Source organism: Larus michahellis, chromosome 12 (assembly GCF_964199755.1).
Source record: "Larus michahellis chromosome 12, bLarMic1.1, whole genome shotgun sequence".
NCBI lineage: Eukaryota > Metazoa > Chordata > Aves > Charadriiformes > Laridae > Larus > Larus michahellis.
In genome coordinates this window covers 15,990,988-16,008,027 of record NC_133907.1, presented here as the reverse complement: position 1 = coordinate 16,008,027, position 17,040 = coordinate 15,990,988, and the positions used below count along the sequence as shown (strand labels likewise).

The 17,040-nt window shown below is 42.2% G+C and overlaps 1 protein-coding gene across 1 annotated transcript in view; it reads left to right on the top strand.

Moving 5' to 3' along the window:
* The window catches only part of AHCY (adenosylhomocysteinase), a 28,274-nt gene extending 12,037 nt beyond the window's left edge, over window positions 1–16,237 (top strand). The window contains exons 5-10 of the mRNA XM_074605180.1: window positions 1,086–1,198; window positions 4,082–4,289; window positions 5,120–5,207; window positions 6,127–6,244; window positions 11,892–12,086; window positions 15,251–16,237. Coding sequence (XP_074461281.1) covers window positions 1,086–1,198; window positions 4,082–4,289; window positions 5,120–5,207; window positions 6,127–6,244; window positions 11,892–12,086; window positions 15,251–15,382 — 854 coding nt within the window. The 3' untranslated portion in view covers window positions 15,383–16,237. The remainder of the gene's footprint in view (window positions 1–1,085; window positions 1,199–4,081; window positions 4,290–5,119; window positions 5,208–6,126; window positions 6,245–11,891; window positions 12,087–15,250) is intronic.
* Window positions 16,238–17,040: the final 803 nt, after the last annotated feature.

Below are 17,040 nucleotides of genomic sequence, written 5' to 3'. Positions count from 1 at the left end.
AATTCCTCTATTTTCCCCCAGTAGTTCATACTTCAACAAAATAATTGTGTTGCAGTATGCCTCCAGTCCTTAAAGAACAAACATAATTACCATTAACCTCTACAGTGGAAATTCATCCAGACTGGATAGTTTAGTTTCTGATTTATTCTGATTGTCATAAATTGCATGCTTCTTTTTGCAGCTAAGCTTTCTAAGTAATCAGGTATTATCAATGAGGTATTACCGAGACATTAGAGAGGAGAGATATCCACAAGTCATGGGCAGCGGTGCCACTTCTGAACAACTGGCTGCTGTTGAAAGGTCCACAAAGAGTCAGGACCCTTAAAGCAGAGGGTGCCTTTACAGCTTTGGCTTTTTAGTGTGATGTGGAGCCAGGTAACCCTGTGACAGTTCCTGTGTTATCAGCATCTTAGTCCATTATATGATGTTGGTGTTTCTGGACTGTCCTTTGTCTCTGGTCTCTGCCTCCTGGACTGTTTTCAAACAGGATATATTTGAAATAGTGTTTTTTGATTGTGCTAGTACTGAAGCTTCATGTAGCTACTATCCAGACTTAGGGGGCATGTTGGCTGTTTAGTCAGAGCTGAAGTTGATTACAACAGGAGAATTGGGAATAGTGAACTGTGTACTTGATTTTTTTTTACTTTTTTCAGTTGATTCAAGTGCTTTAAGTTTAAGTGTGGTTATCTAGGTATCGTCTTCTTTCAAGCCACCTTGCAAGAATGGACTGGGCTATAGAAATATCACTGAGGTAACATCTTGCCTCTTTTTTTTGCAGAAGATTTTTTTGATCATTTTGTGAGAAAAGAGTGGGGTCTTTCCTGATTCCCTGGTCTAGAGTTTGTCCCTTCCATTTTTGCAAAGAATATTTTCTCCTGCTTTTTTAATTGCCTTGTTGGGGAAGAGACTGGTTTGGAGTTTCAAACTACTATTTGAGGATCCAAATGAGGGTTCTCATTTCTTTTTTGCTTACTGCAAAGGGTTTGTTTAACTTAGGCCTCTGGAGGATGCTCCCTGCAGCTGGATGTGTTGGCTTGCAGCAGCGTTAACTCCAACTGGGGCAAATCCTTTTACTCTCCCCACAGGAATTAGAGGTATTTCAGAAGAGACAACCACTGGAGTTCACAACCTGTACAAGATGAAGGCCAACGGGACACTGAAAGTGCCAGCTATCAATGTTAACGACTCTGTCACCAAGGTAATGCAGCTAGAGTCCTTCTGCTGTCTACTGCTGTCTGACCTGTTTGGTATTGGGATGTTGTCATTCCCATGCAAGTATTCCTTCTCTTGCTGAAATATTCTTGACCTGGTACTGAACAGATTTTCACCATATCCTTGAAGTGAGCCCTTGATGTCTCTAATGGGACGTACCCTGTGTCCAGAACATCAAGGGCTTTTTTTGTTTGTAAGGACATGCATTCTTCTGCATTTTAGTCATGTGAAAACACCTTTGGAAATTGTGGCTCCTGGGGCACAGTCAACCCCTGTGGCAAGGGGCATGTCCTCGTTCTGGGTAGCTTAAAGCCCACAGGTAGGTGACAGGCACCAGCTGGAAAAGTGTGGCTTGTGGCTACATGAGCTTGTGGCTGTAAAGGTCAGTTGATCTGACAAGGCATCTCTGTAAGCAGCAGTTGCAGACGATAGGGCAGAAGGAACTTATTCCTTGCTTAGCTGTAATACTGCTTCCTGAGAGTCTGATGAATGGAGGGATGGGGGGGAATGGTGTTTAAAGGGTGCTGATGCTTTTTGGATGCAGATGAATTATAGTGGGGATTTCAGGTGTACTTAAGGTTTATGCATCTAGATGTTTTTTAAATCTAGTTGCTAAATTTATTTCAAGTTACCATACTAACATTATCCTATTGGACATGGCAGTTCTCACTGTTTGGCCTGCTTTCTCAGCAGTTTGCTCTCTGAACAGTATCTCCTTTCTGCTCACAAAGATGCATCTGGCATTTTTATTTCATAGCTAGTGGGCTGGAATCCAGCTGATCTTGGAAGTAATTTGTTTCTCTGTATCCTTTTCACCTAGATTTGTGCTTCCTGCATAATAACTATTAATACTGCTTAGTAGACTTGGAAATTCAGATGTTTCTAAAAAAGACTCTTGAGTGGATTTGGGTTGAGCTCACTTTATTCTAGTGCCAAACAAATGCTTATTTTCAAGCACTGCTTGGTATTTATGTAGTAAAACATTTGTACTAACCACAGTTACAGATCTCCAGGAAGATGTGCTACTGAGCTGACAAATTCTGCTCTCCTGGCTTGGTATTTTCCCTTGGTGCCAGGTTCCTGTACTAGTATTTGGAGAGAGAAGGCAGGCAGCATCCAGTGTTGTTCTTCCCTCCTGCCACTCAAATGTATTTTTAGGTAGGACAGATGTCTGTATCTGGCACTCTGCTACCTTGCCTGCGTGGGAATGCACAAGCACCTGGAAGGCTTTGCTTGCAATTGGGGGACTTGGTGATGAGGAATCAAATCTGACCATGCTGTTTTCCTCTGTAAGAAGGCTTATACTGCAAGGAAAATCTGCCGGAGGACTAGAAAAGACAATTACCAACTGGCACTAGCTTTGGAATTTGAAGAACTGGTAACACAAATTTTGTGAAATATTGATGTTAGATGTTCCTGTGACAAGACTTACAGGCACTGAGTCAGGAACCTCTGGATCTGAAGTATAACTTCTTACACATTAGTCCTCGGCCAGCTTCTGAGGCTGGGAGCAATATGCTACTATACCTCGTAATTTGCTCAGGTAATGTGTTGGAGTCATAGCTGCAACATTTTTATATGTGGGCTTTGCGTTCTTGTGTTATAAAAAAAATTTACAGTTGTGAGCTGTAGACTGAAAACCAAACTGTAACATCTTGCACATGCTAGATGGCACCAGCCATAGCTTCAAGGTGGGTCCCATTTGAAGGATCGGTGCCTCTACTTGCATCTAGGTATGCAGTCTTAAGATTGCTTATAGCAGAGTGCTACCTGTGTCAAGTGAAAGCAAGAATGGTTGGTGACCTAAGGCTCTAGAAAGCACAGGGCAGGCTTTGAGACCAGAATTTTGCTGTGAATGGTGAGTTCTTTATACCCCTGCTTTGGGAAGCATAGCACAACTTTGGTAGACAGATTTTTTTAAAGTTCTTGGCTTCTGTAGCTCTTCAGATAATCAAATCTGTTTATACAGCCCATCTTTCTGGTGAAAACAAAGGACCCAAGGAGAAAAAGGAGGAGCATTACAAAAATTAGTACAGCAATATAAGTGTCTGAGTTTAGGAAGATGTTCAAGTGGAGTACTATTTGACATCTGACTTAGCAAGGGAATTTTGATTTGGAGGTCTGGCTGTTAAGCTCATGTGTTAGTGTGACAGTAGGAGGATGTTGTGCAATGGAGCATTAGGAGATGAAATCCAGGGGTTCCTGGTTGCAGTGACTGGTATTGTGAATGGCTACCTGCTGAATTTTTCTAGATGTGAGCATTGGTGAGGTCTGGCAGTGTTAGTGTAACTCCTCCTGGGGGAAGAAGCAATTTTGATCTTCCTGGGAACCAATTTTTTATGGTTGATGTCGACAACTTGCTGCTTCTGCAGGGTGCATGTGTCTTGCAAAGATAAGAGTATGTGCTAACCAGCTAGCTAGATATTCTGATGGTGTGTTTTGCCTACCTGTGGCACTTAGTTCAGTTCGTTGTCTGATAAACAGCAGAGAACTGGTGAACGTATGGTTAAAGAACTTGGACCTACCTCTGTACATGAGAATTGTTAGTGCTTTTACTAAATTCAGGTTACCTCTGATAAGCTTTTAACATGTCCAAGCCCTAGTCAGTAGACACAACATATTTATGAAATGCATCTCACCAGGGATGTGCTGAAGCCTGTATCCAGTATAACTCTATAGACTGAAACTGAATAAATAAAAACATTGAACCAGGTTATCTTCTTCCCATCCCTTGCTGTGGTTAAACTACTTAGCTGACTATCAGCCTCTTGGTTTGTAGTACTTGCATATAAGTCCATTTTGTTTCTCTAAGGGATTTTTACTTGAATGACTTTCATCTGTTCTGAAACTGCTTCTTTTTCTTCCTCAGAGCAAGTTTGATAACCTTTATGGTTGCAGAGAGTCGCTCATCGATGGCATCAAACGTGCTACAGATGTCATGATTGCTGGAAAAGTAGCAGTCGTGGCCGGTTATGGTGATGTGGGCAAAGGCTGTGCTCAGGCCCTGCGGAGCTTTGGAGCCAGAGTCATCATCACTGAAATTGATCCCATCAATGCACTGCAGGCAGCCATGGAAGGTGAGAACTGGAGGAGATGCAGAAATTAATGCATGTGGTGGAGGTCTCTGCATGTCAGTGTAGAGCAATAAATGATAGATGGCCAAGAAAGTTTCAGTGTGTTTCAGCCTTGTCCCTGTTGAGGTAGAGGTGATTCCAGTTTAACTGTAGGAATTCTCCCCTTACAGTTAAGGAAGCAGTTTATTATAGGCTTTGAAGATGTGTTTGGAGTCAAGGATATAGATACCATAGTGGGATAAGCTTCCCCCATCTCATAATGCTGTAAGCCTGGTTTGGAATGGATTCGTTATCTTCAAGTTGTGCAACTCTAACCTTCAGTGTGGGTTAAAACTTCACTAGAATGTCTCCACAGTAAAACACCAGGTGATTTTGGAGAGCAGTGCCATGCTGTCTACCTCTTTAGCTGTGCTCACGGCATGCTCTGGGAGCTGTGCTCCTCTTCTGTGGGTGCCTCCTGTAACTATGCTGCTTAGTACCAGTTTATCCCATTTCTGTTCGTACCTGGCTAGAGCCTGCAGGTGTTGTGGGTGCACTTTCCTTTGCAAACCTGACCCCCTGAATCCAGTTGGAGTGCTGTGCCAGGTACTAGACCCAGGGACATAAGACATTGAGTGTATAGATCTACAGATTGGAAATGGGTGAGGGATAGATATTTTTGTGTATTGGTGTTTAGGAAGACAAGTGTGCCTGCTACCTGGCATCCTCCATAGGTCATGTGTTGGCACAGACTTCTCTTATTCTTTCTCCATACTTTTCTATTTGTAATATTGTAGCCCATTTTTTTAATAAGTGCTGATGATTGGGTAGAGGAATAACTTTTTTCATTTCAGGTTATGAAGTTACAACCATGGAGGAGGCCTGCAAAGAAGGCAATATCTTTGTTACCACCACTGGCTGCACTGACATTGTTCAGGGCAGGTATGGTCTAGCCATGTGCTTTAGTGAAAGCATACCTATACAGTTATATTTTTTATATACAATCATAACTTCTCAGCAGTATGGTGAGAGTTAGCACACAGTCGCATTTCTAGGCATCAGGATTTAGCATCAATTTAGTGAGAAAATAGGGGTTTTGGTCTCTTCAGTTTTGTTGCATGTTGCCACGTTGCAGTTGTTTCTGCCTTACAGCATGTAATGATGGAGAAACAAAAGGTGTAGAGGGGATAAACAGACTTCTGGAGATGAGAGCATTAGGGCTAAATTCTGTGTTAGGACAGTTAAATGTGAACAGACGAGGAGGCAGGTAAAGGTTGAAAGCTATTCTATTTGTGAGTACACATAGCAGACTTGAAACTAGCCTGTTCTCAAACTACCCTGCAGTCTTTGTTATCACTTCTTAGGTCTCAATTTATAGCGCCTCCACTCTACACAAACTCCTTCCTGTCTTTGCTGTTAATGATTGTACATGTTGTAGTGGAAGATCAGATGAAGTGGGAGGAGGTAAGGCTGTTAGTCTCTAGAGATGTAAAACTGCTGGAAACTAAAGTCATGAAGAAAATTATTTATTCCGTGTAGGAAAGAGAATACTGTGGGTATTTAATTTGGTTTTCATGACTTAAACAGAATAGTTTTACTTTCCATACTGGGAAAATATTTTCTCTCTCATAATCTCTTATATCCTTGGGAAGTATCCTTCCCTAGAAGCTTGAGAGTGTTTTCCAGTAGACTTCACGTGCCTGGAAGATTACCAGACCCACACATCTTGTGAGTCAAATGCAGTCAGTGAGCCAGGTGATTTTCATTTCTCCATGAGCAGAGTTGTAGACCAGAGCATCTTCTTGTGCTGAAGAAAAACTTCTTTGTGCATTAACTTTTGATTTAACTTTTCTTTTTGCAGGCACTTTGAGCAGATGAAGGATGATGCCATAGTGTGTAATATTGGCCATTTTGATGTGGAAGTTGATGCAAAGTGGCTGAATGAAAATGCAGTAGAGGCAGTGAATGTTAAACCTCAGGTGAGAGTCCCTGCACAAGCTCTCTTGCTAGGAAGAAGCAATAGCTATTTGGTGTCTGTTTCCAGAAAGGGGGGTATTTCTCTTCATGTTCTTTGTGTTTCTGGCTTTCTTGAAAGCCAGTGTTGTTCTGGGCTGATCAGAATGGATATTAACATGGAACAAGCTGCATGTCATATTCTTGTGTTGATATTAAAGCAATTGGTTCCAGCCAGTGCCCAAGTGTACAGTGTGGTCTCTGGCGAGAGGTGCCTGGTATGGATGCATCTTTCTCCATGTGTTCTCACTTCCTTGACAAACAGGAGTTTACTCCTTAGTGGTGGTTATGAAGACAATTAATTGCACCAAGTTTATTACATACAGGAAGTCAGCTTTGATGTTTGGGGTATTGTGAGGAGGTGTGGAAATGTGATATTTTTGATAGCCCTCTGAAAGCAGTGTCATAACTCAGTTTCAAAAAGCAAGTTAGATGATGAATATAGAACAGACCACTGGAGACCGTATAAAACTCTTTAAGAACACAGCCCATAGATTGGCTGGTGGCTGGTCTGAATTTCCTCTCGGGAAGCTGCTTGCTTATGTACTGCTCTGCACCAGAACAGTCTTGGTCCTGAAGTGCCAGAACTAGAGAGAATTTCGAGGGAATGTCTTCTGGGATTCTGTCAAGGTTTGAAAAAAATTCACACCCCTGTTTTCAAAGCTTTTTTTTTTTACTCGGAGATTGAAGCCTCAGGAAAGCCTATGTGGAGCTCCACCAAACTCAGACTTCTCTTCCAGACTTAGTGGCTTCATTTTAGAAACCTTTGTAGACCAGAAGTCTATATGTGGGCAGACAAGGCGAGATGTTTTATCCTTGCTCAGCTTTCATTCCCACCATGTATTTACTTCAAGCTATGGCTGGAGCTACACAGGGAAACAGGGATCTAAAACAGCTATGTGTCTTAAAGCAGAGAAACAAAACTAAATAAATCAAAACCGCATTGTGGGAGAACATAAAGCAAACAGGCTTTGTCTGACTTGGCTTGGGACTTCTAACTACTTACCTTCTAAAGAGAGGGAGTGTGCATGCTGATAGCAGGATTCTGGGACAGGTTTTCTTAAAAACACCACACCTTAGTAGATCTCAATCTGCCCTTCCAATTTTCATAATTCCCCTGTGGCTTCTTGGCTTCCCACATCAAACTCCTGCTAAGCAGTCTTGAGAGTCTTTTCAGTGTCCTGTTTGTTGGGACGCTCCATCTGAGCTTGACTAGGTATGAAGTTATACCCTCAACTGTTCACTACATTCGAGTCTGTTCTTGCCTATGACCTTAGCGTGGAGCTGACTTTGCTCAACAGTTCTTGTCCCAGAAGAGCCCACAGCTACCTGCTTGCTTTCTGCTAGCTGGGGTTTTAAAACTAAAACTGGGACTGCTCAAAAAGTAAACATTGTTGCAGGCTAAATTGGATGTTAATACTGTAACATACAAACTACCTGCACATGGCCATTCAATGTGGCTCTTAAAGTCCATGTGAAAAATTGTGTTGCTGTTGGCAGAGGTAATAGTCCCTTTTTCTTTGTGCTCTGTATTGAAGGAGCAAGTCTCACAGATGCATTAGGTGCAATGAGATGCAGCCTACTCCAAGGTATGAAAACTGTAACAAGTTTCTGGTTAAAAACAGAATATTACCCTTCCAAAAGGATGGAATTAGGGTCAAGGTCATCCATATGGTTTAATGCTGAAGACCTACATCCTGACCTGAATCTCTCTGGTCTGTTATTTAAACTGCTGCTGTCGCAAGTAGGATGTTCAGGGTGATGCAAAGGAGATACCTGCTCACAGAGCAGAAGCTGTGAGAGTAGCTGCCCAGCATGCTGTGGGTGCCACAAGGGTGTTTGCTTAAAAGTTGTTAGCTAAAGTTTGTAAAAGGTGTTCCTGACAGCCCCCCGTGGACACCTCTATCTCTGCTTGATGCACAGATAGCTGAGCTGAGAGGATTTCCTGATGGAAATACCACTTTACCCTTGGGCTGTTCTTGTACTTTTCTTTACCCATCTACTGGTTACCACTGGAGATGGGATGTACCTAGAGGTAAATCTCATCTGATATGGCCATCCACATGTTTGAAGCTTTGCTGAAGTGAGGATGCCTTATAGATGTGTATGTTGCCAAGCCCAATAAAAGCTGGTCTCTGACTCAAGTTAGTACTTGGGTTTTGTTGACTTCTAGCAGGGATTCTGAAGCACTGTTAACTAGTGTGAATCTCCAGTTGGACTCTGTTATTGGTGTATTTAATGCTATATGTAGCTACACTGTGCTAATGGTGTACCCCTATGCTCTATCTTGTGTCTGTTTGGATTTATTGTCCCTAAAGACTTTCAGGCCTGCGTGACAAAGGAAGGAGGTACCTGCTGAGCAGGTGCTACGTGAACAAGTTCTGCTGTGTAAAAGCTTTGTTATTCTTCATTTTCATTCTGTGCTGATTGCCATTAGGGATAGGCAATTGAGCAAGAGTGGACTAATACACATCCTAAAAGCTTACTCATTTCAAAAGGGGGAGAGGCAGGACTGGGAGGCAAAATGTGACTTTTCAACCACAGAATCTAGGGCTCTGTAATAAATTGAAAGCTGCAATTGCTTAACTTCCAGGGCAACCATTAACTTTATGATTAGAGACAAGCTCCCAGGAGGTATCTTGCAGCTTCTGTCCCTCACTGCTTTCATGGGAATTTTTCTGCATGTGTTTGGGACCTTTCTTAGGGCAGCAGTTATGAGTCATTACAGTAATTGATAAAATTGCTGTAATTGATAGAATTGCCCTTCCCATCTGGGAAGGAAATGATCAGTTTGCCACTTAAGCCATTGCTGGTTTCTCCGGTTTGTTGCTCAGATTCGTCAGGGATGCTTCTGTGGTCATCTCCCCAGTGTTTTGGGGGCCTCAAGGGGAGGTCAGTCCTGTGTTAAAGGTGTGAGATCTTGCACTTATCCTTAGAATAACACACGTTTTTTCATATCAAAGCTCTGGGTGAGGTATCCTATGTTTTATAATACCAATTACTAACTCTATAAATATTCAGATTTTTACTAATACCTGTATCTTTTTGTACAGGAGCAGAAATCTCTAACCTCCTATGAAGACAGCTGTCTCTTGATTAGGGGATTAATACCAGAGCTGAGGGTTGCTAGACTTCAGATAGAGGTAGAGAGTAATTGTGAAGGTGTCCAATGTGGTAGTTTTCTGTACCATATGGTCCCCATTTACAAGTGGTGAGCTTGTGTAAGAAATGTGTAATGGAAAGGAAAATGTCTTATTGTGCCGTTCTGACTCATCTGTTGCTTTCAAAGTGCAGTTAAGGAGGTGATAGGCGTATGACTGAAAAGCTGGCGGGTTGTTTTGACTATGGGTTTGCACCGCAGCCCTGCTCGGCTCCGTTCTGGTATTAGAGACTGATGTGTAGCACAAGCTCGACTCCAGGAAGGAAAGGTCAGGGTATGATCAATGAAGTTTTGGCTCTGAAAATAAATTATTATGATGTGGAGGGAAGTGCAAAGCAGCCAGAAAGTCCAGAGCAAGCTAAATACTGATGGGGAAAGGGAGGAGGCATTTGTATATGTGTGGAGGTGAACTTAGTGCTTAGGTAACTTAAATTCTACTTCTGTAACAATTTTTTGAGCTTATGAATCAGGCTGTTTATCTGCTCGTAGACGAGATGAGTTTCCACAGTACTGACTTAAGTCTCTGCTGGTACCACTACTATTTTGTATTTATTTCTGTGCAAAGACATAAATTTATATTTTCTGGGTTACCCTGTGCATTGGATGACTCATGTCAGCAGATTGCCGAAGGTATGTGATTCCATGCATGAGCCAGCAGCTGTCCAGGTGGAAGTTGTGTGAATAAGATATGGATATAATATTTTGACACCTAAACCACTTGATTCAGACTTCCAAACTGAAATGCTACCTAACTGCTGCCTTGTAGTAGCTTAATCTGTAAATATGCTGTTTAGTATAAGTAATACTGTAGCTATTCTCAAAGTTTTTAGTGTTTTGCTTTCTGGCTGCTTCCTTATTTGTTTCATTACTTCCTCCCATAATCTTGTGAGAGCCCATGTGATATTTTTTGGGTGGACTGAGCACTGTTGCTGGTGGTGCACAATAGAGAATCAGCATCCATAAGAAGTATTGCAGCTGCTCAGTGGAGAGTGTTGTTACTAACCCTACCTTGCTGTATTGCTCTTGGACAGGAGAAATTAACAATGTTATTTAGGGCTTCTGTTTGAGGTGGGTACAGCTGTGTATGTTGTGCTGAAAACAGAATAATCTGTTACATGAACCCAAGAAGTAGAAAATAGTGCTGCGATGGAAGCATAGCTGGGGAAGGCTGGTGGAGACACAGACCTGCTCTGAAGGCAAAATACCCGTTCTAATAAAATGGTTTCTGTTGATTTACTTATTACATCTGTACTTCAAAACCTGCACAAAGATGTTTTTTTCAGAAGATGGTATTGTTACAATTAAAGCCTCATCCCGTATGAGTTTTAACTTACAGGCCAAAGCTTTAAGAATAAAATTGGAACGGATGTGTTTTGCTTTATACTAAATAACTCTTGAGACAGAAAGTATAAATACAGCTGTGGGGAGGGATCCTTTTAGGTCCTTCACAGTTGCTGTGTTATGACAGTGTAAGATAAATGGCCTTTTCTAAAGCATTAATCTTTGTCAAAGTTGGTTGTTGATTATTTTTTTTAAGTCTTTTCAAAGACTTGCTCTAGTCCCACAAGCTGGGTGTGACAGGAGCAATAAATACCAGTGAATACTGAATACTTAATACTGAAACTGGCATTTCATTCTGTGCTTTAGTATTGTAAGCCCCTACAGGGGTGAAGGCAGGGAGAGAAGAGCTACTGGCTGGTGCAAAGGAGAAGCAGAGTTAACTTTGACATTGCAGGACCCCAGTCTGGCCCAGACAGTTGAGGTGCATGTTAAGTGACGTTATCTTAATTGCTTGGGACTCTCTCATATAGATGAAGACCTGTCTCCTTTAGCCCCTCAGAGGCTTGATTCTGTGTGCAGAGTCCTGTTGTCCCCAGTGTTGCTTGGAAATCAGTCTGAGTGGAGGACCACATCTTTGTACCCTCACGAGAGCTGAGGAGGGTACACGAGAAGCTAGGACAGCTGTTTATTATGCCTTATGGAAGTGTGAAGAGTCACAAAGAAGCAGTTTCAGCATGCTGAGAACTCTGGCCCTTACCTCTGTGCTAGGTGCGAAGGCTGTGGACTGTTGCATGCAGAGGTGTTCCCTCTCCTGTCCTGTCTGTCCATACCCATCCTTACAATTAGGCATGTATGAACTGCATTTTGCTGCTGGCAGCACACTCCCCACCACAGCCACCTGAGCGAACATGCATGTGGAAAAACCAGAAGAACTGGTTAACTGGTTAAATATGAAGCAGATGCTGAGATTCATGTTGTGTGATGTCCAGAATAGCTATGGGCTTTGCAACCACTGGTTGGGAATTGAGGGAAGGGTCTCAGTTGTAATCAAAGTCTGCGTTGCAAGCCCACTGCTGAATTGTTGATGTGGAAAGAAAGCCCGCTAAGCTTTGCATGATCTAAAATGCTGTCATTACCTTGACTTTGCACTGCTCTTCCTTTTTCCCACCCAGGTGGATCGCTATACACTGAGGAATGGCCGTCATATTATACTGCTAGCAGAGGGACGGCTGGTCAACTTGGGCTGTGCCATGGGTCACCCGAGCTTTGTTATGAGCAACTCCTTCACCAACCAGGTGCTGGCACAGATCGAGCTGTGGACCAATAGTGACAAATACTCTGTCGGAGTCCATTTCCTGCCAAAGAAGGTGAGTTAGAATAGCAGAAAGACGCAAGCTTGTAAGGAAGCCAACTTCGGGTGTGATCATGTAGATTTACTTCATTTGTGCTTGAGTTCGTTTTCCTACTGAATGTTGTTGCAAGGAGCTTCTGCCCCTCAGTGAATGCTTGTCTTTGGTCATGCTGAGTCTGAAGTGGGCTGTCTTTTGTGGCTAACCTGTTGTGCAGAACTGGGACTTGTCTGTCACGTGCGATAGGAATGTCCAGTCGCTCTTTGGTGTGACCTGGGGCTCTTCCCTGAGGTGATGGGAAGCCTGTGTTGCCTCAGGGTAGTCAGGGAGCTTCTCCAAACCAACTTGTTCCTCCTTCTGTGTGTCAGCGTTCGCAGCAAGCTTTCACATGCCTATCCAGCAGCAAAATCTAGTGGGGGCAGAGTTGAAGCTGGAGTGAAACTAGGAATTGCATTTACAGTGACTGGTAGAGTCTGGGTGCTGTTTGCACCTGAGCAGAGCTTATCACAATCTGGTCATAATAGCTTCCCAAAATATTAATGACAGATTCCCTTGGGTTTCCCTTTAAACTTATCTCTGCATTCTTTGTTCTTGGAAAAATCTGGATCATGTCACAACTCACAAATTCCTTTTATAAAACTAGCCTGGTTTTAATTTTCCAAAACAAGCCTGAGAATTTGAGATGATTGTTGAAAAAGATGCTGGAGTTAAATCCCACTGCCTTTGGAATGCAACCAGGTGTGAGACTAAATGTGAAAATACTTTTCATTTGAGAGGCAGAGTGTGTATGTTTGGACTTACTTATGAAGCGTTTGCTGAAGGACTTAAGCTTCCAAAACCATCCGTTAATGATCAAGCGAAGCATACCAGAAATACAATGTAGAAGTTGATCAGCAAGCTGACACATAATCATCTTCAAAGGAAAAGCTTCGTTGACAACTCTCTTGAAAATTATAGTCCAATGTTGCTAATAAAATGTGGCTTCATCCTTTTCCTGAATAACAATTTTTAGTAAATGTGTTTGAACTGGAAATGAAGTAATGCCCAGATCAATTACTTACAAACGAAGTTGTATGCTAGTGGAGCACATGGCAGCGATCTTTTCAGGTTCATACACTGTGACAAGATGCTTTTTTTTATCCTTTGCCCTCCATAGAGAATTCAAAGAATGGAGCAGCTGCCTTGTCAGAACCGACAAAAGATGGGCAGAAGAGCTTTCTCTGATAATTTTCTGGCTAGTATCTTTCCTTGTTCTGTGTAGTAGCTTTGAGGTCCAAATGTAAAGTTTAAGAATTACCAAGTACCTTACACTTGCACTTTGACTGCAAGAACATTGCTTTGATGATCAGATACTACAAACATGCACACACTTCTGCAATGTATATTCCTGGAAATCTAGGAAAACTGTTGTGTACATGTTCTTGGCATCAAATCTGTCCATCCTTATGCTCAGCTGTCTCATTTTAAGGTAAGAATGTCAGCTTACTGTCATGTAAATTTGTGTACCTTTTTATCTAAATCTTGAACTCTCCAAGCTGAAGCAGCTGTGAAACAACTCATCTCTGCTGCAGTTTGAGAACCTGATCTGGGAAATGTCAGGGACTCAGCTCCTTTTCAAGTGGGTATAATCTGTCTTAAACTTGCTGGAAATGCACCTATCAGGTTTTCATGTGTCAGTCTAGTCAACCAGATATTCATTCAATTTTCAACTCTCTTTTTTTTCCTGTCAGGATCTACTAGGTTTAAAAACTTGTTTCCCTTCTAAACACAGTCCTTCCAGTTAGCTCTTTTTTTCATTTGTAATTTTCATGACTCTTATGTAGTCTTCAGTAGTTCACTGGTTCACTTCCACATTCTTCAACCACTTCAATTATGTTTTTAATTTTGTCTTGTACCTCGCTGGCTGTGTTGGTTCTCAAGAGATTTTTGACAGTTCCATTTTCTCAAGAGCTGTTGGTGGTTCTGCTCTGTGCAGGTTGAGCTGCAGTGAATTATACTCTGTATGGGTGTAGCTTTTTACCTGGTTCATTACAATGGGATTACTTCAGAGTAGTTGCTTGTTACCATGCTCCCTTTGAGTGGGAAATCTAGGATTAGTTATTGAATCATTTAGGACATGCTGGTTCACACAAGCTGAAGATCTGACCCTTGATTGTTTTGTTGATTTATTGCCCTTGAAGTATTGCAGCCTTTCACATCTATTTAACTAGTATGGGGGAAATACTGCCAGTCTTTCCTGTGCTGCTGGAATTTAGATGTACCTTATATCTGTTTCCTTAGCAATGGATAGCTTGTATTTTGCAGGAATTACAAATTGTGGTCAAACTTGTCCTGTTGTAACTCAGCCAGCACCTGACTTTTCTTAGTGCTGTTGCTTCTGTCTTTGAATATCCTTTATGGCTGTACATTCCCCTCTGATGTAGTTTGCTTCTTTACTGTTTGTTTTCTGACTCTTCTGTACCTATCTCCTGTAGCACTTAACTGTCTTGTAACTTTATACGTTTTTTGATCCCTTGAGTTTGCACGTCTGCCTGACACCTCTGGGGTAAAGATATCAACATTTCTGAGCCTATGTCCCACAGCCCACCTTGGCTTTATTCTTCATGAAGACAACACCAATAGATAGTATTCTTGTTGAATTACTGATTCTGGAATGAATTTCTTAATACATGTATGCCTAAGATGGGACATCTGTAAAGGAGATAAAGGAGATGTAGTCTTTTTCCATTATTAAACTGATCTAAAATTGTAAGGTGATAGTCTAGTATGTCCAGGTGTCTTTGTAGTGGAAACATGGCTGGGGCTTTACCATTCTACCAAACTGGCTATTCTTATCTATGAATAGTTTGATCTCTGTTCTTTACTTGTTGGATGGATGTGAACGTGTAAATGAAATTGAAATGGGCTTGATTATATAAAATTGCCTGTCTCACTTAAGCTTAACTTGACTCCCTCAAAAGTATGGGTTTTTTCCATCTAAATGCAGTTCTGTGCTCAAAGCGAATGCCTCTGCACTCAAGCAGGTGAGGTATGTTGTCAGGAAAAGAGCTGTCTGACACTCCGTCTGTGTCAGTCTGTTAGGCCCTCCTCGGGGATATTCATTTCTCACTGTTGACCATGACTTCCTGAACTAATAGGACTCTCTTCCACTAATATTCTTGTCTCAATGTTTTGTTTTCCAGCTGGATGAAGCTGTGGCTGCTGCTCATCTGGATAAACTGTGTGTGAAGCTGACAAAGCTGAGTGACAAGCAGGCCAAATACCTTGGCTTATCGAGAGATGGGCCATTCAAGCCAGACCACTACAGATACTGAGCAGGTGGCACTACCCGAAGACCAAAGTGCAGAGATACAACCTTCCAAAGCTCTTGTGTGTGTGCTGGGCTTCTGAGAACAAACCCTTTGCCATGCTCTTCTCAGTGCTGCAGAACCCCTTCCCTTAAGCAAGGGAGCTTCAGGGCCTTATTTGTTAGTGAAAGGATCACTCTGACTCTGGGAATTAGAACCGGTTACTTAGCTAATGTCATGTTAGCTATGCACCTTTTATTGGCTTCTGATGTCCCAATAAGGGGAGCAGGACAGAAGATTGCTACATGAAAGTGCATAGTCTCGTCAAACATATGGCTCACAGCCTCTCTGAAGAGACTACCCAATAAGATGGGGAACGGTTTCTACAGGGAGATGCTTTCTGCTCTGCCCCGATCAAATTAGATGAGTTTGGAGGCTGGCAGTGTCAGGCTCCTCTCCACAAAGGTGCCCTAGCTGAAGTGCACATTGTGAAACTGGAGGAAGGCGTGAGGACTATAGGTTGCTTGGTGTCCGTAGTATAAAATCAACTTAATCTCCTACTCAGAGATTAGAGTTGGAGTGTTTTTCTGGGTTAATTTACTCTATCAGTTTTGGTGACAACAAAGACCCTTCTATGCTTCTTCCATACCAACTTGAGGAGGGATGAGCCAAGAGTGACTCTTTCTAGCAGCCTTCTAGTGTTTTGTGAATGGCTGAGAAGCCACTGAGGGGCTGGTTAGGTTTAGGGACCTTGTTCTATTCCCTGAAAACACCAGCAGCACACCTCTACCCCCAACTTGATTTTCGTGAGTTGTCATGTCTGCTGTATCTTGTTTGTTACTGACTCAAAGTGCTTTTATTAAAGATCTGACTGTGGCCTGACTTGCTTTGTATAGTGAGATGCTTTGGGTTTTGCCATGGATTTGTTTACTCTTGTGTGATCCTTAAACTACGGAAAATATTTAATGTAGCCACATGGGGTTTCCTCAAGGCAGAAGGCAGTGCTGTGGCTAGCCTGTGTCATGTCTTTGAGTTGGGAGAAGCAGATCCTTGGGTTATTTAAATATTCATAGGGCTGGATCTTACAGGAAAAAACACTCTTCCCCTCTGCCTGCTGAGATTTATTTCCATATGTCATGGAAGTCCTCTTTTGCCACTGTCCTCTTCAGTCAACACTATACAGCAGGCCACCTCTGTTTCTGGATGTAAGGAGGTGAAAGGTTTGGTATGATGTTAAACCATGCTTGAAGTGCCCTGAGATTCATGTCCGAGCACCTGATGTGATGTCAGTGAGCATTTAAAACAGATGGTGTAGAGTGTGAACTGTTGGAGAAGGGGGGAAAAAAGGGGATAAGTAAACAAGGTGTTGCTCAGTATGCAACTCTTGTCACTGTTTTGTTTTGCGTTGATGTCTAAAAAGCACCAATTCTAACTGAATTTGGGTCCCACAAATCCCAAAGGGGATTATCCTTTAAATTTACGTATATACACTGAGCCCTACACAGACACAGTTGCAGTGCACACCTAAGTGTAGGTGATGGTAACCTTGTGTTGTAGGGAGCTGCACGTGGCAGAGAATTATGATGACAGAAAATGTTATTGTAGTAGAACAAATGCAATAGAACAAGAAGGACTGGGTGTTGTCCTTCTTCTTCATTAGTTTTCTCTAGCTGGGCTTTGGCTTC